The sequence below is a fragment of the Protomyctophum parallelum genome (genome assembly GCF_964188405.1).
Source record: "Protomyctophum parallelum genome assembly, chromosome: 1".
NCBI classification, from domain to species: Eukaryota; Metazoa; Chordata; class Actinopteri; order Myctophiformes; family Myctophidae; genus Protomyctophum; species Protomyctophum parallelum.
The window spans coordinates 59,278,303-59,299,318 of record NC_139697.1 but is presented as its reverse complement, the minus strand read 5'-3'; the positions used below and the strand labels follow the sequence as shown (position 1 = coordinate 59,299,318).

At 43.3% G+C, this 21,016-nt stretch overlaps 1 protein-coding gene and 1 pseudogene across 2 annotated transcripts in view; one reads left to right on the top strand and one right to left on the bottom strand.

Moving 5' to 3' along the window:
- lars1b (leucyl-tRNA synthetase 1b) overlaps nucleotides 1-21,016 on the bottom strand; it is a 50,006-nt gene that overhangs the window by 7,156 nt on the left and 21,834 nt on the right. Inside the window, exons 20-28 of the mRNA XM_083782756.1 lie at nucleotides 20,069-20,281; nucleotides 16,213-16,270; nucleotides 15,635-15,698; nucleotides 12,002-12,185; nucleotides 10,814-10,904; nucleotides 10,205-10,345; nucleotides 9,225-9,365; nucleotides 5,702-5,812; nucleotides 1,335-1,445 (exon numbers count right to left, since the gene is read on the bottom strand). Coding sequence (XP_083638882.1) covers nucleotides 1,335-1,445; nucleotides 5,702-5,812; nucleotides 9,225-9,365; nucleotides 10,205-10,345; nucleotides 10,814-10,904; nucleotides 12,002-12,185; nucleotides 15,635-15,698; nucleotides 16,213-16,270; nucleotides 20,069-20,281 — 1,114 coding nt within the window. The remainder of the gene's footprint in view (nucleotides 1-1,334; nucleotides 1,446-5,701; nucleotides 5,813-9,224; nucleotides 9,366-10,204; nucleotides 10,346-10,813; nucleotides 10,905-12,001; nucleotides 12,186-15,634; nucleotides 15,699-16,212; nucleotides 16,271-20,068; nucleotides 20,282-21,016) is intronic.
- Nucleotides 18,510-19,307, top strand: LOC310869069 (chemerin-like receptor 1; annotated as a pseudogene). The gene has a single exon. The product of its transcript is annotated as a chemerin-like receptor 1 (transcript).

The window sequence follows — 21,016 nt, the reverse complement described above, 5'->3', positions numbered from 1 at the left end:
CTTGGTTGCCAACCATGTGACAGTTAAGGCTGTCATGATTACGACATTTTACTTGACGATTAGTTGCGATTAACGTGTGGCTTAGTGTGGCTTTTAACGGTAAGGAATCCAACCAGCAACTGCTTCTGGCGTAATGTTCCGTCTGATAAGCTTTATTATTGATATCAAATCGCTGATTATTATTTTGGCTTGGCCTTTCCTTCTTTAGTGATCCTAGGACCGGATTGCGCAACCGCGCTGCTGTCCACCTCCCATTATACAGGCTGACTAAAAAGCGGAATAACTCGAAATCTACGGAGCTCTCCGTGGTTTGGATAAAATGCGCGATGTTCGGAGGTCTTTGCTGATTATCCGGTGGTTTAGATGGAAACATTGGTGCTTTCTAGAGCAAGGATGGCTTCATTTTAGCTCGCTAGCATTGACGCTATTGATTTAGCATTAAAGATGTACGCTCCAGACAGGATGTCAGTCCAGTGTGCTGCATTGAAATAGGCTCGGCAGTCCAGCAGGAGGCAGTATATGGGTTAAACAAGACTTGCACGGGGCAGACCTGACAAATCAAATGCACAAAGAAATGACTGATATATTTAATACCTTATACTATAAATGTGTTACAAAATAGTGGAAAAAGCCGATCTATAAGCTCACAAGGCCATGCGTTGTGAGCTTGTAGATCTGCCATTTCCACTACTTTTTTTTTTAATGTTTCAAAATGCGTGAACCTTTCTGAACATGGAAACAATTATGGAAAATAACCGTAATTATGTCTAATAATTGCAATTAGGCGATTATGTAATAATTGTGACAGGCCTAGTGACAGTTAACACCCAGGAAATGCCCGTCCCTTTTTTCCCCCTACATCAGCTTCAAGTGTTCTTTTTCTTATCTCTGCCAAAATCACAATGACAATGTCATGCCGCTATTGTTTGGTTCATGATACACACTCTCAATGGATGGCAAGAGAAAGAGCACAAAAGCAAGGTGATGTGGACCTAAACAAGAGATAAATAATGGAATGCATAATAGAAATCGACTTTAAAACACAGAATATATTGCACCCAGATTATTATTATTTTTAAACGCCAATGTCCAGGGTATCCTTAATTAGTAATGATGGGAAGCAGGAGGGGAGAGGACAGGAGAGAGGAGTGAATCGGGGAGGAGAATAGGAGAGGAGCGAGGTTGGAGAGGAAAGGAGAGGAACATAATATTAAAGGAAAAGGAGGCGATGCTGCAACAGGAGAAAAGCTGCAGCTCAGGCATCTTGCCAAAGCTATACCTCTACACAGACACTTTAATATACACACAAAACAACCGTCAGCCTTCAACCTTACCTTGATCATAGCTACGAAGGGCATGACTCTTTTCATGTATTTCTTGAGCTCTGGCAGGGCTCCCAGCTCACCGGCGATCACCTTGTTGTCTGGAAGCACTCCGCTGTTACTCTGAGAAGGGCAGCATCAATCACACGGGCAAGAGGGAACACCAGGGGGAGAGAGAGGGAGAGACATTAGCTTTGTAGTCAAAATCCTGATCCTAAAGAGCACTACAGACATGTAGTGACCCATAGCACTTACCCTACCCCCTTAGATAGCATTTCTGTAGACTTAGATAGCATCTGATACAGACTTATAGCATGTTATGTAGACGGCACTATAATTGCATTGTATATAGTCATAGCACGCCATAGTACATATGTATAGCATAGTAGTATATATATATATAGTTTATATGTATAGTCTCATAATATAGATATTCCACTGTTACTTTCTTAGCTTACGCATGTTTTATGATAAATGCTTTTGTGATGTATTTCCCATGCTTTTGTTCTTGATTATTGTAAGTCGCTCTGGATTAAGAGCGTCTGCTAAATGCCTAAATTGTAAATTGTAAATTGTGGTAATATCATTCTTTATCCACAAAGCACTTTTCAAAACTGCCGTTAAAAATCTGTAAAAAGAAAAAAGGAAAAAAGTGAATAAAGAAATATATAAATGAGAATGATTAAAAAAGGTAAAAATAAAGATTACACAGAACATAGCCGATCTACAAGCTCACAACTGAAAAGGCCCGGACACCTCTAGTTGTAGTATTCTACAGTCAAACTGACCCTGCCATAGGAACCACAGCATAGCAGCAGAAAGTTTAAATATTAACCACTTAACCCATTCTGACCGGGCACCCATTTTGGTGTCGGCATCATGTTATGCTTTAGCTATTTAAAAATAGCAGATCTACAAGCTCATATGGGTTCATCAGGGAGAGACAGCGAAATCCCTTCACGACGGACGACGTACGTCGCGACGTATATTTTTCCGTCGCAACGTATATTCGAGTACGTCCTGGCGTAAATATCAATTCGTCCCGGCAGAACGGACTCGTCGCGGCTATATCTACCCGTTTGCGACGTAATAGGTTGACTATTATTTTCCGTCGCGCCAGAACGGGACTCGTCGCAGCTATATCTACCCGTTGTGGCGTGAGCTGGACTCGTCGCGGCAGAACGTGACTCGTCGCGACTATATCTACCCGTTTGCGACGTGCGCCTCGCCGGTCCGGTCTCCAGGCGAGCCTGCGTCCTTCATATATTTTTTTTTCTGCTCTCGTTGGACTTAACTTTAAAAGTCCAATGGAACACCTCTTTGTAACGGGCCGCTGTAGCATAGTGGTCTAATCCCTCGCCTCTCTATTCTTTTTTGCTGAGGACGCTGGTTCAATTCCCGCTCGCGGCAGACCAAAATTATTATATTTTAGACAGACACACAGACAGACAGACAGACAGACTGCCTGTCTGCCTGCCTAATGTATTGTAAATAATGTATTCATTCCATACGGCTATTTTTTTTTAATATAAAAACTTTTGTCTTTCGCGCGATTCGAACCAGCGTCGTCAGCACCAAAACATTGAGAGGCGAGTGATTAAACCGCTAGACTACAGCGGCCATACGTTACAAAGAAGTGTTTCATTGGACTTATAAAGACAATAGCACCCAGCTGCAGTCTCGCAAGGGGAGGGACCGGAAGTGCTTTTATTTCCGGCTTCCACGTGCACAAGTGCACATACACGCACGCAAAATATAATGCGCGTGCACGACACGCACTTGCTGGTGCGCGCTTAAATGCCGGGTGTATATAGTACCATCTGTGCTTAAACATAATTACGTGGTCGGTTTGGAAAAGTTTGAAGTAGTTTGTTGTAGGTAATATTTTAATTGAAAGCTTATTAGTTGGTGGTATAAGTGTGCATATTTGAAGAAATGCAAATCTAACAATAATAAAATGATATGCAATAATAGGCTAGGCCTATATGGTCGATTATAACATAATGATATCAAGGCATTTAAGTAATGTAATAAGTTGCTATAACCCCGTACCCCTGTCCCACACACACCATGTCCAGACCATAGACCACAGACACACGACCATATGCATTTAATTTACTATGAAAACCTGCATTTCCCGTCAGTCAGTCAGTAAGTGTGTCATGTCACGCCTCGTGTCATGCCTCCATATATGGTCACGCCTCATGACACGTCACACCACCATATATGGCCGTTTCCATATGATATAAGATCCCGACACTGACCTCATCAAACCCTGGATAGCCATACATTGAAAAGACTGGATCATCACCTAGATCTCCATATATGGAGCTGAGGCGGCCAGCAACTCTACATCTGACCTCATAATGTAATAATCAGCTCATAATGTAATTAAAAGACGAGCACATAACTTAATAGATTTTTCTATAATGTAATAATGTGTTACATTAAGAACCTCCACATAGGCGACTCATACTGTAATAAAACTTCATAATGCAATAATGTCTTTATAATGTATGAGCTGATTATTACATATTGCATTATATTTCGCGTGCGTGTATGTGCGCTTGTGCACGTGGAAGCCGGAAATAAAAGCACTTCCGGTCCCTCCCCTTGCGAGACTGCAGCTGGGTGCTATTGTCTTTATAAGTCCAATGAAACACTTCTTTGTAACGTATGGCCGCTGTAGTCTAGCGGTTTAATCACTCGCCTCTCAATGTTTTGGTGCTGACGACGCTGGTTCGAATCGCGCGAAAGACAAAAGTTTTTATATTAAAAAAAAATAGCCGTATGGAATGAATACATTATTTACAATACATTAGGCAGGCAGACAGGCAGGCAGACAGGCAGTCTGTCTGTCTGTCTGTCTGTGTGTCTGTCTAAAATATAATAATTTTGGTCTGCCGCGAGCGGGAATTGAACCAGCGTCCTCAGCAAAAAAGAATAGAGAGGCGAGGGATTAGACCACTATGCTACAGCGGCCCGTTACAAAGAGGTGTTCCATTGGACTTTTAAAGTTAAGTCCAACGAGAGCAGAAAAAAAAATATATGAAGGACGCAGGCTCGCCTGGAGACCGGACCGGCGAGGCGCACGTCGCAAACGGGTAGATATAGTCGCGACGAGTCACGTTCTGCCGCGACGAGTCCAGCTCACGCCACAACGGGTAGATATAGCTGCGACGAGTCCCGTTCTGGCGCGACGGAAAATAATAGTCAACCTATTACGTCGCAAACGGGTAGATATAGCCGCGACGAGTCCGTTCTGCCGGGACGAATTGATATTTACGCCAGGACGTACTCGAATATACGTTGCGACGGAAAAATATACGTCGCGACGTACGTCGTCCGTCGTGAAGGGATTTCGCTCCACCTGTCATCAGGACCAGTGTGTGTCCGGCGGAAACCTTGTATGAATCTGATCTCAGGTCAGAATGGGTTAAGCCTTATACTTCTATATACCCCTAGTGTCTATACTAGGGGTTTATATTCTACAGTACGTGCCCTCCTTTTTTCTCCCTCTATACCAAATGTCTTGGATGAAATTAGCACCTTGTGAGCTTGTAGAGTGGCTAGGGAAACTAGGGTTCATGTTGTTACGGTTAAAGTATACAGTGTGAATGGACGGACAGACAGGCTCTTGATCCGACACCAGTTCACTCATCGTATAGTCTCTCAAGCTCGCCAATCTCTTCCACAATGCAATAACAAATAATCTGCAAATATACCTGCTAAATGTTCAGAAGCCGCGTCTGCTCTATCTACTCTCCGAAAGGATATTTGACCAGTCACTGTGTTCACGAACATGTATTTTAAAATATATTTCTATTTATAGAAAAACAGGCATTGACCATTTTGTTTTCTAGTAGAAATTATTTACGCCAGAGGAGTCACCCCAAAAAGGAGAAAAGACACAAAAGTGAAATATTGATATTACTCAGGGCCTGCTCTAGGGGCAGGCGGAACAGTTCCCTGCCTAGGGCGACCTGCTGATATTACTACAGGTAGTTCTTCTCACCAGGCAATCGGTTGAAATAGGCTCTCCAGCCGTGCTGAAATGGGCATGACAGCACACATAGCCGTTAAAAGATTTGAGAACGGATTCATCACATTAGAAATATCATCAGTTGTGCCGATTAGTGATTAGACAGAGTTTGGTCAGAGCAGCATTATTGGCTTAGGAATGGAACAAAAAAGGGCAGGTATACGCTGACGCTCCTGTATTTTAACATCAGTTATTATGGTAATATTTTCTGAGGTGGTACTTCAGTATAAAAAGTTTGGCAACCACTGATTTACAACGACTGCACATGCAAAACGGAAGTGGGGGGACATGTGTGAGTGTGTTTGTCCGTCTGCTATGCGTTGTGGACGTTCCTTACCTTGTAGTATTTGCCCAGTAGTGACAAGGCGCTGTGCTGCCACGGAGGGTAACACTTGGCCACGTAGATGGTAGCGTGGGAGGGTTTGGCTGGGGGCTTGGAGTCCCCTTTCTGTAAGGGGGGGAGAAACGGAGACGGCAAAAGGTATTTATAGACGGAAACCGTGGAGGTGTGCCTTGTTGTAGGCCAGGTGTAGGCAATCAATGCTGCACTTAAGTGGGGGGGGGGGGGGGGGGGGGGCTTCAGAGTAAAAGCGGCCATGTCTTCCCGGCACCCCAGAGCTTGTATTTTGAAGGAATCCCGGCCGGTGCTGATTATGTTAATGTGACACCGCAGCTATGATTGTGCACAGGGCAGCCTACGTGTATTTGTCTATACTGTACATGCTGTACATACATATGAAGTACATTCATAGCATAGGATTCATATCCTCTTTCAAATTAGAATCAATGTAGAAATACGTTACAAGTAAAAGTCCAGAATCCAAAAATGTACTTGAGTAAAAGTACAAAAGTATTGGCATCAAAAAAAAAAAGAAGTGACGAAAGACATGCAGAATGTTCCGTTTCAAGTTTTCAAATGTATAACAATCTTTTGAAAATAGCAGATCTCACATGTGACTAAAGTTTTCAAATAAATGTAGTGGAGTAAAAGCGTGCGTGTGTGTGTGTGTGTGTGTGTGTGTGCGCGCGTATCAGGCGAGCTATTAGTGTCAACTTGACAGTGTTCAGAATGTTGCATTAATTATAAAACCATTAGCATTAGGAATCTCCATAGTCTACACATACACAATTTTAATAATTTAAGGCGGCTGTGTGTGATGTGTAACCTTATCAAACTGGACATCTACTCACTCACTGTCAACCCTGCTATACTATGTATGCACATATTTCGTGTGTGTGTTAGAGTTAGAACATTAGAGTGTTCAGAATGTTATTTATTATAAAACCATCAGCATTAGGCTCCATTCATCTTGTTTGGTGTTTGGCGTTTTAAACCTGGAGTCACCCAAGTTGCTGAAAAAGTAGGTTGATGACAGGATGCTGAGAACAATAAGTACATGAAAGATCATTTCAGCAGAAAAGACTACAGTAAACTTTCTTAGCTCTCTGATATCGGGGCATTTGGAGATTTCAGCTGTCATGCTTGATGACTCCTAGGTATTTACACTATAATAACAAAAATGCATATTCACACATATAGCTCCAGACGCTCCAGCCAAATAGAATTAGTATTAGTAATAATAATAATGTTACTTATAATAAAGCAACGATTTGTACAGAAACTGCAGCACAAAGTGCTGTACATAAAGAAAATCAAGTAAAAACCCAAGAAAAACTGATAAAAAAATAGATGAACGATGTGACTTTAATTCCCTCAAGTAATAAGTTGCATTAGAGGAGGATCAGCTGGGCGCCCGTTGGCCTAGTGGTCCAGGGCTCCAGGCGCATGCCACATACCGTATAGGCTCTGGCCTGACAGTGTGTTGCGTGTTCGAGTCCAGTTCATGACAACCTTTGCTGCATGTCTCTCCCCTTCTCTCTCTCCCTCTTTCCTGTCTGTCCTTACTGTAACTATCAATAAAAAAGGCACAAAAAGCCAAAAACAAATCTAAAAAAAAAAAAAGAGGATCAGCTTCAAGCAGCTCTCAAAACACTGGTAAACTCCAACTGATAAACTACTGCTGTGTAGGGCTGGGCAGAGTGTTATCATCCATTAGCCCATTCTGACCTGAGATCAGATTCATACCAGGTTTCCGCTGGACACACACTGGTCTGATGAACCCATTCTGACCTGAGATCAGATTCTAAAAATGACAGTCGCTCTTCGATTTTTCAAAAATAGCAGACCTACAAGCTCGTATCGCGCCACTCGGTGGCGCGATATGAGCTTGTAGATCTGCTATTTTTAAATAGCTAAAGCACAACATGATGCTGACACCAAAATGGGTGCCCGTTCAGAATGGGTTAGCATGTGCATCAGACAGCTCCAGATTCAGGGTTACAGAGTGAGCTACAGCATTGGACCATCAACACGTCAATCAATGAGCAGTCGCTAATGTAAATGATGCATGCAAGCTGGCTCTTAGAAATAAGTAGTGTTGTTGTTTTTTTTGTAAACATGAGGCCAAACTGACACTTGGACATTAGGCTATTTCAATCACACAATACTGTCTGTAGGGGCAATTTACAAAAGTATGATCTCTCCTCTTCCCCACTTGAGCCTCAACGGTAACAAGACATCTATAACTGCCCAGCGTGAATCAATCGCAGCAGCGGTCTGGTGGCCAGAGATATCGGCCGACATAAATCTTGTCGATACGTTGTTTTATGTCTCCTGCCTTTGGCCTGAGGCCACTTATCGGAGCACTGAATTGTTAATATGCGATAAACTGCATTTCTTACCATCCAAATGACAGGACCGGAAGGTATTTCACTTTCTACAGAGCATGGCTCAAGCACAATTCCAGCAACTGCTGAACTCTCCTGAATAACTAACCTCAATAATAATGCATTATTTGGAAAAGGGGACAACATTCTCTTTGGTTAAAGTTACATTCAAGCATATAATCCATGGTCATTGTTTTGTTTTTCTGATTGCACTATAATTTTGGAATCTTATTTTCTGTTTTATTTTGAAATATGCTATACAAATAAACATACCTTCTTGCCTTGTGAAATGTATTAAATCAATGTATAATCTTCAGTCAAGGATTTCAAAAATAAAAAATAATGACTTCCCGGTAGTCATATAAAATAGGGCTAATAAAGGAACCAAGCATGGTCAACTGATTTCAAACTGGTAGTATTCTTTTTCCGTGGCCATCAAGTCTTCAGAGAACATATCACAATGCACTCAGTGATCAACACTGAGCCCGTTGTGCTGCTATGCAGAAAGAGAAAAGAGTGGAAAATCTCATTTGTAAACCAGCACATGTGCTGTGCCCCCCCCCCCCCCCCCCACAACTATGGAGACGCTACGCTCACCTACACCACTGGTTCCCAGACCTTTTCATGTCAAGGACTCCCAAATTGACACTCATTAGCCCGCAGACCCCCATTTGAAAATACCGTACATGCCATTTTCATTTCAAGCACCCCCAGTTTGACCTGAATTAGGCTACGACCCCCCCATTTCTATCTCTGGGACCCCAATGTATATTGAAAAATCAAAGTTAATTTAACTTACATGTTACAGAGATACAGACACATAAGGGTCTATTTGGTTCCAAACTATAATTTAGCTGGGGACCCCCTGGAACTCTATCAAAGACCCCTGGGGGTCCCCGAACCCCACTTTGGGAACCACTGACCTACACAACACATTGGCCACTCTGTCTTCAATCATCATAAAACATTAATCGCCTTCCACACCAAGCATCGGCTTTCAAAGACCTGTTTTGAAACATCAATGGACAGCTCTAAACTCTGCCTCTGACAGCAATTTATTGACAATGACCGGGGGCTATGCCGGCGCACACCACCATGCATTAAAGCCCTTTGCACGTGCACGCAGATCTTACTTTGTTCTTGGGCGGCTGCATGTAGGCCTTCAGGCGCAGTCGGAGGTCGTGGGCGGTCTCCATCAGATACTGAGAGGAGCGGATCAGAATCTCGTCGACGGGACCCGCCGCGGGCCACGACGCCTTCATGAGAGAGGTGGGCTGCGAGGAGGAGGAGGAGGAGGAAGGGTTGAGAGGAAGGACAGATCTGCTATTTAAGTGGTTAAGCAGAGGGACTGCCTTGGTAAAAGCAACTGAGAATGGCTAATGGAAAAGACCCAGAGAGCACTGTTATCAGACTCATAGCGACTGGAGCTGACTCCAGGGTCACCACGCCTTTGTAGGAAGAGAGGCTAAAGAGTGGAGGTGTGCATATGGGTGTTTGCAATCATCATTAGAGAGCGAGAGAGAGAGATGAAGAAGAGAGAGACAATATGGTGAGCTATCTGAGAAGGTGTCCACAGCACACAGCGATAGTCCCTGCCTGTAGCCTGCATTTCTCTCTTTGATGAGCATAGTGCATACCACATAATGGGTATTATTCACTCAAGTGTAGAGAATTGCAACTGCAGCAGTCCCTACAGTGCGCTTCAGAATTGGTGGCACCCTTGGTACAGATGAGGAAAAATGTTAAATGAACAACAGGCTGCCACCAATTGTGGAACACATTACAATTTACAATTTGGGCATTTAGCAGACGCTCTTAATCCAGAGCGACTTACATTAAGCAAGAACAAAAAAGCATGGGAATACATCACATAAAAAGCATTTATCATGTGTAAGCTAAGAAAGTAACAGTGGAATATCTATATAATGAAACTATACATATAAACTATACATATACTATACTATGCTATACATATGTACTATGACGTGCTATGACTACATACAACGCAATTATAGTGCCGTCTACATAACATGGTATAAGTCTGTATCAAATGCAGAAATGCTATCTAAGGGGGTAGTACATTGTCATCTACAGTATGTAACTTGTGTGTCACCTTGCCGAGGAGGCCCCAAGTGTACTCGCAGAGGTGTGGGCAGATGGGTGCCAACAGTAGAGTCTGTCTCTCAATGAACTGGAAGACAAGGTCTCTGTGCATACCCTCGATGGCCAGCTCACGATACTTGTCCTTGGCTGCCTGCAGTAGTGAACAGAAAAGCACACACATACACACACACACACACACACACACACAGAGCAGAACATTTTTCAATGGCTTTCTCTAATGTCTAAGAAAGGAAAGGGGAGATCCGCACACCGTTTTAAAAGCTCCCAAAACATTTATTGACAACAGAGCAGAAAACAATACAAGGTTTCAGCCTCAGGGGCCTTCGTCAGGTCATACCTGACCAAACGGTGTGCGGATCTCAGAATTATTTTAGTATTTTGTGCCGTTTACATATCCGACTAATAAAGTATTCAATCAATCAATGAAAAGAAAAAAGAATATCAAGAGACATCTCTTCACCAAAAGTACGCAATCTGCAAGCTTACAACGCATTGCATTGGGACACATTGTGAGCTTGCAGATCTGCACATTTTCACCCAAACTTTGCCCCAGTTAGGGGATCCGTGAGACATTTCTACAAAAGATCAAGTCGTTTACCTGGAATTCGAAGAAGCCACTCTTCAGCCCCTCCTTGTACATCATCCTGTCGTAGTGTTGCTCCGTCTTCAGGATGCCTGCGTTCATCTCACTGGACAATCATACGGACAGTCAGATCAGTGAGTCTCTTAGCGCTGCCATCAGTCATTTGGTGCCATTCAATCAGTCATTAACGAGAAAAAGGTTGGGCGGGCAGGAAGTCTGGAGCAGAAAGCCCTCCAGACATGCTAGATTGACTCATGTCTGGAGGGCATTCTGGAGTGGCATTGTCTTTCATTCACAATGGACGAGAAATGAACATAAGATGAATGCAATGACTTAATCACCTTACACATTATTAGCGTGGTGGTCATTTCAAGAATGTGCTGAAATATGAATATTGAAATATGAATATTGGCTATAGTAGCCAATCATTTTTACTCCCTTTCCCCCAATTTACTTGTTATGCCAATTGATTCCTCCCTGCCCCCTTTTTCTGTGTTGTATCCTATTGACTCACCTCAGTGAGGAGCCCCCAGCGGGAGGACATAGAGCCTTCGCGTTACTACTAACACTCCCCGCTGACAGGTGCCGCCCCCCCCCCCCCCCAGACAAAGCCGGTTGCGCCACGGTGGATTAGAACCCACAACCTCCATGGCGGTGGGCAGGGTCTTTACCACTGCGCCACCCGAGGGACACTCCTCTCTCTCTCTCCTGTTGTATCGCTCATCCCTTGCTCTGGTTCAGTCATCTCTCACTCACATCGCCGCCTTCGCCGCCTTCCTCAACGGCGCTCTCTTCTTTCGTTCATTCATCTATGCTAGTGACTTTCTACCCTTTTCATGTCAAGATGCATTATTTATTCAGCATTTGAGCCACAGACTCAAAAGATTTGAGATTTAGTCTCCGAGACCCAAAACATAGAATATTTTGTTATCGTTGGGTAATATTTTGTCCACAATCCCATGCTGGATTGATATAGTACCATTCGGAGAGTTAACAGGCAAACATTGATCAAAATAACAATTCTTCTACATTCTCTAATTGTGTAGACCAAATTAAGTAACGCAGATGTTTAACAACAATAGAGAGTTAAAGATCTATAAGGGTCCATTTGGTTACCGACTCTTCGTCATTTTAGGGACCACCCCGGAAACCCCCTCAAAGACCACTGGTGGTCCCCCGAAAACCACAGCTCTATGGCCATACCTGGAGAACACTCGGTCGTTGAAGGTGTCCGCGGGGCCGGTCCTCAGGCTGTTCTGGTTGGCGATCATCTCCTTCACCCACTCCACCCAGGTGTAGAGACGCAGGATGCCCGCGTCCGCCATGGTCTCCACAAAGTTGGCGTCCTCCACCGTGTCACCGGCGTCGGCCAGGGCCAGACGCATGCCTGGAGCAGGAGAGGGTGGAATGCAGGGACAGAGTGGGTGGGTTATTACAGAGGTTGTGTACAAAGCAGCTAACGCACCACCAAAGTCCTTGTGGCGGTGCCAGCACACGGGAGAATACATCTTGAAAAAGACAATAGGGTGACCAATAGCTAGAGTGCCAATATTGTATTAGGAGTCCTCCAAAAAAGGAGAAAAAAAAAGACAAAAGTGGAATTAAATATTTATATTACTAGGTAGTTCTTCTGACCAAGCAATTGGTTGAAATAGGCTATCCAGCCATGCTGAAATGAGCATGACGGCACACCTAACAGCACACCGTTAACCCATTCTGACCTGAGATCAGATTCATACGAGGTTTCCGCCGGACACACACTGGTCTGATGAACCCATTCTGACCTGAGATCAGATTCTAAAAATGTCAGTCGCTCTTCGATTTTTCAAAAATAGCAGACCTACAAGCTCGTATCGCGCCACTCGGTGGCGCGATACGAGCTTGTAGATCTGCTATTTTTAAATAGCTAAAGCATAACATGATGCTGACACCAAAATGGGTGCCCGGTCAGAAGATTTGAGAACGGATTAATCACATTGGAAATATCATCAGTTGTGTTGATTATAGTACAGGCATTATATGGGAAAAAAGGGGTCAACCTCCAACTAATTGCAAAAAAAACAAACTCAGCTGATTTTGTATCTTACATATGTCCTGAATAACATACAAAAAGTCCCCTGAAATTGTCTGAGGGGAAAGTGTTGAAAATGACCTGTACAGTATGGCCACCATAGACATCCAATATAAGGCAAATAATTTCAAAATGTCCTTTTGCTTTAAGTAGCATGTGACATGTCAAACTAGGGTGTTTTCACGATGCTGAGTCCATTCCAAGCATTAGTTTTGCATAAAAACACTCCTTGGGCTAATAACGGTCATAGCCGTCATCTGTGATGAGGTCAGCACATTTGGGCAAGTGGCTATGGCCGGTATTAGCCCAAGGACTGTTTTTATGCAAAACTAATGCTTGGAATGGACTCAGCATCGTGAAAACACCCTAGTTTGACATGTCACATGCTACTTAAAGCAAAAGGAAATCTTGAAATTATTTGCCTTATATTGGATTTCTATGGTGGCCATACTGTACAGGTCGTTTTCAAAACTTTCCCATGATGGGATTCCTTGGGACTTTTTTTCCCTCACTAAGGGCATAATGAGGATACAAAATCAGTTGAGTTTGCTACTGTTGCAATTTGTCCTAGGTTTTTTCATATAATGACTGGACTATTAGTGATTAGACAGAGTTGTCAGAGCAGCAGCATAATTGGCTTAGGAATGGAACAGAAAGGGCAGGTATACACTCCTGTATTTTAACTTCAGATATTACGGTGGTACTTGGAGTGCCACATTCTTTCTGAGGTGGTACTTCATATACTGAAGTACCACCTCAGGGTTAGGGTGGGAACCAATGGGTTAAAACAACACACAGTTGAGTGTCAACAACTGTGCTCGATTCTCAAGGCACTGCTCACTTCACTTCCGGGTTAAACAGGAAGGTGGGGGGCCAGCTCCGGAAGTGGAACAACACCACACAACACAGCCCACAGCCTTTAGCTACTGTAGCAGTACAAGCAGCTAAATTTTTTCAGCGATGCGATACAAACTCACAAATGAATCAATGGTTTACGATCGCCGGGTGCGCGGCAGCTCACCATGGACAGCTCTCGAACCTTTGGAGATACGGCACTTTGAAAATCGGGTTATAATGGAGGCTCAACGGAGCTGGATTTAGAAATCGCATCGTAGCTGGCATAGATAGGTCCCAATAGCCTAGCTATGTTTGTGTAGATGGCAAGAAAGGAATTTATCTAATGGTTTCCACCGAGTTTTCACGATGAGAAAGCTGTGGGAATGTCAGTCAGTCGCTAGTTGAGCAATGCATTAAAGGACCAGCTTGCGAGTCTAACTAGTAACCAGGCAGCAAGCATCCGGTTCTGGATATGAAGCCAATAAGGAAGTCATTAAAGCACTGCACTTCTCATTAATGTCCTAGAGGGTGTCGCCGGCTGCAAAAAAAAGAAAAAAAAAGAAAAAAAGCACATTCCATCGGTGCTTTCAATTGCTAGTTTAAGGTCTTCTTTCAATTATCATGATGTGTGTTTTTTTGGGTAGTTTTTTTTAATCGATGCTAAAGTAGGGTAATAATGCTCTACTAAGAGAAGACCCACCCTCGCTGTCCTTCCAGGAAATAGGATTCATTTCCGGGGCTTTTCGGGACTGCAAATTCAAAGATGGCAGATTTGAATAGTTGAATAGCTGAAATAGTGGCTTCAAAACGGGTCTGTAGAAACCAATGGGTGATGTCACGGCTCCCTTCGTGCTACTGCTTTTACAGTCTATGCTAGCAATGAACCAGCAACATCTTCCCAGTACCTCTTCCAAGGCTTTGAGGTGAGGTGGGGGGCCAAATGGAATATTTAACAACCCTCTTCTGGGGAGCTGTTACAAATGTGTCACCGGCATTGCCCTCTCTAATGTACAGTGACCGACACGACTCTTCTGAGGCTACGTCTTTTTCTCTAAATTATTCCTCCCGTTATTTCCTTTCCCTCTCACATCACTTAACCCATTCTGACCTGAGATCAGATTCATACGAGGTTTCCACCGGACACACACTGGTCTGATTAACCCATTCTGACCTGAGATCAGATTCTAAAAATGTCAGTCGTTCTTCGATTTTTCAAAAAATAGCAGACCTACAAGCTCGTATCGCGCCACTCGGTGGCGCGATATGAGCTTGTAGATCTGCTATTTTTAAATAGCTAAAGCATAGCATGATGCCGACACCAAAATGGGTGCCCGTTCAGAATGGGTTAAAGTTGCCATCAAAGAGCACAACAGTGGTGCACTGCAGACAGACCCAGAGAGAGAGAGAGAGAGAGAGAGACGGGGAGAATGAATGCATCACTGATCACTAAAACAAATTGAAATTATGTCTTTTCTGATGCAACATCCCAGTATAATTTAAGCGGTTGGTTTAAATGAATTGTATTTCAGAGGACTGGACAAAGCTGGCTCTATGGAATTATAAAATAAATGAGAGCATGCTTCATAAAAAATTAACTCCCGCTTGCCTCTTATAGATTTTCTTATTTTTTTACAAGAGAGTTTTTAGAGTTTTATGAACCAATGTATTTATTTGTAACTGTTTTGTATGTATTGTATTGTTGTTTGTCTTCTACTGGCTACGGCTGTCAATAAAGTTTCATTCATTCATTCATTCTATAATAATCATAATTATTATTATTATTAATATACTGACAAAGTCTTTCAAACAGTTACAGTATTTATTGGCTGTATAATCTGCCATTACAATCTCCACAGGAAGCAATAAGAATGACAGGGTGAGATTAGCTGGAAGCCAAACAATATAATTACGAACAAAAATAAATGTACCGTCTGCTGAGAACTTCTCAATAGCTTGTCGGAGGGTGAGGAAGTTTCCTGTTGATTTGGACATCTGGAGAATATTAAAAAACACACACACACACACACACACACACACACACACACACACACACACACACACACACACACACACACACACACACACACACACACACACACACACACACACACACACACACACACACACACACACACACACACACACACACACACACACACACACACACGTGCACACACACAGTTCCATTACCCATATTCATACTGCTTCCTTCTGATGTCATTCTTAAACTGTGCTATAAAAATAATTAATTTTGTTCATTATTTGTAACTATGCTCTAGGGTGCCATATTCTCAACATACACCAGTTCACTTCTTACACGCTATATACTTAGTTAACCAAGATGTCTACACCCCCGCCCCCCTTCTACACCAAATGTCATCGACAAATGTAGCCATTCTGCAAGCTGTGCTGTGATCTGCCATTTTCACCAAATATTCGTACTCTGTGGTTAGACGCACAACACACAAACGTGGACATTTTTTCAAGGGAATAATATTAATGTTACCTTTTCAGAGTTGAGCAGCAGGTGTCCGTTGGCGCGTACCGCCTGTGGCCACTTCCCACTGTGAAGAACAACAAATTGGTGTCACCATCACATTATTCAACATGCAGATGATGATATGTTAAGGGTTTTCAGTGAGCTAGCCTGAAAGAACGCTCCATTTTCTTGGCATAGAGGGGCGGATCAAACTAGCACTGGAAACGGACACTGGCTCCCTATTGGTTCACCAATCTTTGTGCCCGCCTCCCCTCCCCTGTAGAACACAGCTGCGAACACTGACATCACCAAATTTCCCTGAGGTCCCCGAGGCTAGCAGTGAGCCAATGGGCTCCATGCATACACGCCATTTTGGAAATAACTTTCCATTCCCGACTTCCTTCACAGGTGGGTGTTCTGTTCCATTCTGGTCAAACAGAGCCAGGCTGCTGCTATTGTGCATGTTGGCTCACTGGAAACTCTGCTACACCAGTGGGTCTCAAAGTGTCCTTGAGTGGGTTCCAAATGACCACGTACGGGTCTGTAACTCTGAGACTGTACAGATGGAAGAGTTATGGGGTCCTTTGAAAAGGTACACTAAAGGGAACAGAGCCTTAATTAGTATCATCGGTAACACCTGTGGCTTGGCTGCTCTAGTCTAACAGACCTGTCTGCTATAGACGAACCAGCAGCTCATCCCAAACTAAATCTCTTCGATTTTTGCCAGGTTAAACCGGACATAAAACCGTTTTTAACCTCGACCTAGTGATCAATGGGAGTCGCCCCCATGCCGTCTAAGCCAATGGGAGCCGCCTAGACGCCGCCAGCCAATCGAGTAGTAGCGACCTAGTCATGATTGGCTGCCTATGACACGGGCAAGGCGGAAGTCTGCACAGCCAGACCACTCTCAACCATAAACATATATAAACACCACAGTGGAGCGGACTCAGCGGAGCGCCTGATAACACCGCCCAATGTTATGAGCAAACTGGAGAACAGGAAAGATGCACAACGGAGCCAGTGTTTGTTTCACCTGACAAATATGACTACCGTATGTACTATGTTCTATTTTCAAGTGCAAGCCTCGTCGTCTCATGTTGAGCACTACATGCTTGAACAACAACAACATTTGCTGTTGCTGATCGCAGTGTTGAAATTGAGGACATAGCACCCTAAAATGACTTTCCTGGATACGCCACTGGTTGACATAACACGATGACTGGAGTCACTGGACACAATTCACCTGCATCAAATGAAGCCCTTCCTGGGGGGGGGGACTTGATAAAACAAATGCAACTTCCCCATTTCACACGGTTGTTATTTTTTACATCTCTACAAAGATCCACTATGGTTGGCTGTCATGCATATGACATCTATATAGACGATGACATCTAAGGTTGCTCTGAACTCCTCAGTGTTTACCGACCACAGTTTGAACAAGTCTCTGACGCCTCTTCAACACTTTGAAACAGGTATCTTTCATTTTACTTTCTTTATTATATAAGCCTACGTGCAATGATTGCCATCCGAAATATAGAGCTATTCAACACTTATTTAAAGGAAATATATCACTATCATATCATATCACATCATGTGTGAAATTTCATCAGCTGTATTTAGTAACGGTAGGCCTATCTATGATAGTCTTTATTTCTTTGTTTGATCCAGTAACAGAGGGAGCTATGAGAGTAGGGATGGAGCTCGAAACCCAATACCCAAAAAAACCGGATACCTAAAGTGATGGTACAATACATACCATAACAAGTTAACGGTTTCTCCAGTATTATTTTCCAAAAGTAATAAGGTCAATTGCCTTCCGTCTGTTAGAAAAATACCGCATTATACCCTAGTAAAATGTAGTGCATGTGATATTTTTTGGTTAAATAAATATGCATTTTCTGTTTATAAAGAGCTGAAGATACATTGAGATGTTATCGAAACCTTTACAGTACTATTCATAATATGAAGCCATTTAACACTAGCACAAATGAACTGATGTTTTAATATATATATATATATATGAAACATTTAAAAATAATACAATTTAACAATACCATTTGTATGGGCGTCTCTCCCTGGCACCAAGTATTTTCAGAATAAAATAATAAATAATACATATGTATGTACATGTAAGCATGTAACTTAATTGTTTTGTTATTTTATTATTTAAAAAGATATGGTGAAGTTTCTACGGCTTAGAATAAGCAGACATCTTTAAAACACAGCTCAAGAGCTATTTTTTCACCCTTGCATTTATGTTTTAACTTTTATTATGTTAGGTTTCAGAACGATGACCACAACTGCTGTTTTATCACAATAAAGAGATGGATCTGTCAGGAGGAAACGGCTCTCTCTGGGAAGACAATGAGGATGAATACAAGGATGACCAACATACTGAATTTAGAAATTCCTACAAGATCGTGTCCCTGTTCATCTACAGCCTGGTCTTTGTGCTCGGTGTGTTGGGAGAACGGTGTTGTCACCTGGGTGACAGGCTTCAGAATGAAGACAACCGTCAACACCGTTTGGTACCTCAACCTTGCTGCGGCCGACATCCTGATGGCAGCATTCCTGCCCCTGGGAATTGCATACGTGTCTCGGGACGAACACTGGCCTTTTAAAAACATGTGCAAATTGTATAGTACGGTTTTCTACATGAACATGTACTGTATGCCAGCATCTACACCCTGGTTGCCATCAGTGGTGACAGATGTGTATGTGTGGTGTGTCCAGTGTGGACCCGAAACCACCGCACCGTCACAAAAGCTCCTTGGGTGTGTCTGGGCGTCTGGGTGCTGGCCTTGGCTCTCAGCTCCCCTCACTTCATCTTTAGGGACCATGATAAAGACATCATCTTGTGCTACAACAACTCTGCACTCAGCGATGACTACAGTACAGACACAGTGAAGTTGTTTAAGTTTCGATATGGGGCCATAGCCATCACTCGCTTCCTCATGGGATTAGTGGTCCCTTTCGCTGTCATCGTCTCCTGCTATTCTGTCATCATCTACCGGCTCAGGAATAATCGCTCAATGGCCAGCCAGTCAGGTCGCTCCTTCAAAATCATAGTGACTGTTATGACCGCGTTTTTCCTGTGCTGGACCCCCTATCACGTCTTGTAACTGATTAAGGTTGTGAATAGGAACACAAGATACACCGACGCACTGCATCATGCGCTCGGCTTGGGGGTCCCCGTAACCGTCGGTCTGGCACATCTCAACAGCTGCCTGAACCCACTGCCGTACGTGTTCATCATAAAGGTTCTGGAGAAAGCCTTCGCTGAAGAGCTGCCTCAGAACAACACTTCCACAGATCCAGCCGTCACCCGTCAAGAGGCCGCCTCATCGGGTTTAGGGTTTTCTTTGGATGTACTTTAAAGTCGGACTGCAATGGCTTATGGCTTTCTTCCTGAAACGGAAGCCTGTACGTTTCTGTAAATGTTTTTTTCTAGTACATTCTCCAAGATTGAAACGATGATGAAAAATATCTAAAATGATATGTTGAAGTAACAGTTTTAAACGAGGCGTTCTGTATCTACAGTGCATTATTAACCCATTCTGTACGGGAACCCATTTTGGTGTTAGCATCATGTTATGCTTTAGCTATTGAAAAATAGCAGATCTACAAGCTCATATCGCGCCACCGAGTGGCGCGATACGAGCTTGTAGGTCTGCTATTTTTGAACGACTGACATTTTTAGAATCTGATCTCAGGTCAGAATGGGTCAATCAGACGAATGTGTGTCCAGTGGAAACCTCGTATGAATCTGATCTCAGGTCAGAATGGGTTAAATTAATCTCGGGATCTCGGGCGTGGCTTCCATCCAAGGAGTTAAGTAAAACATTTGAGTACTTTTTTTTAACACTGGGTTTTGCCAACTTACCTGTCCTTCGGCCACATGGCCACGTGGTTGTACAGGTAGTAAGACAGGTGGTTTGGCACAAGGTCTTTGCCGGACACGCGCACGTCCACGGGATACCAGTACTCAAACTCTCTCCGCAGCTTCTGCAGGTGCTCGTTAGGAATGTCCGTCTTAGGGAACGGCGACGTCTTGAAGAAGATGAAGTCCCACACCTCTCTGGTCATCTGCTCTGGCCTGGGGGAGAGGCAGAGAGTGAGTGAGTGCGAGAGTGTGAGAGAGTGTGAGTGTGTGAGTGTGAGAGAGAGAGAGAGAGAGAGAGAGAGAGAGAGAGAGAGAGAGAGAGAGAGTGAGAGAGTGATAGATCTTTATTACTTGTGCCAGGAAATGGCCCTTATTTGCAATAGTGACAAGCTAAGAATACAATACTTAAAGATGGAATGCCGTGATTTCTTCCACCCTAAAATATGATCATCAGGTACTAGGATTATACTAGGAGAAAGATTTCGTTTTAAAAAAAAGGTGTAAAGAAAATGTTAAAATTATGTTTTTATGTGCCACACCGACCAGTTCATTAGTTAGTATACCTAACTTTTCAGGTGGGTGATGATCCAACTGAACTGAAGCCGCGCCCACAGCTGTTGTATGATAAGAAGAGGGGCTGATAGTGTGATGTTACTTACGATTCAATTGGGCCTTTTGACTCAAAGGCTTTCAGGAAGAAACCAAAAATGCACAGGGAAGACATTTCAATATTCTAACCACACATTGCTCCATTAGACCCCATTAGAGCCATGTTAACTCCATAGACGCATCAAAAGTACAAAAATCACGGCACACCATCTTTAAAGCCAACATTGGAGGGTCAAGAAGCCAAAGGTTATGGCTACTTGGCTAGAAGCCTCATATACTGTGTGGTATGATGATGATACTGATGACATCCGGCTTGTAGAAACATTTATTTACTAATCA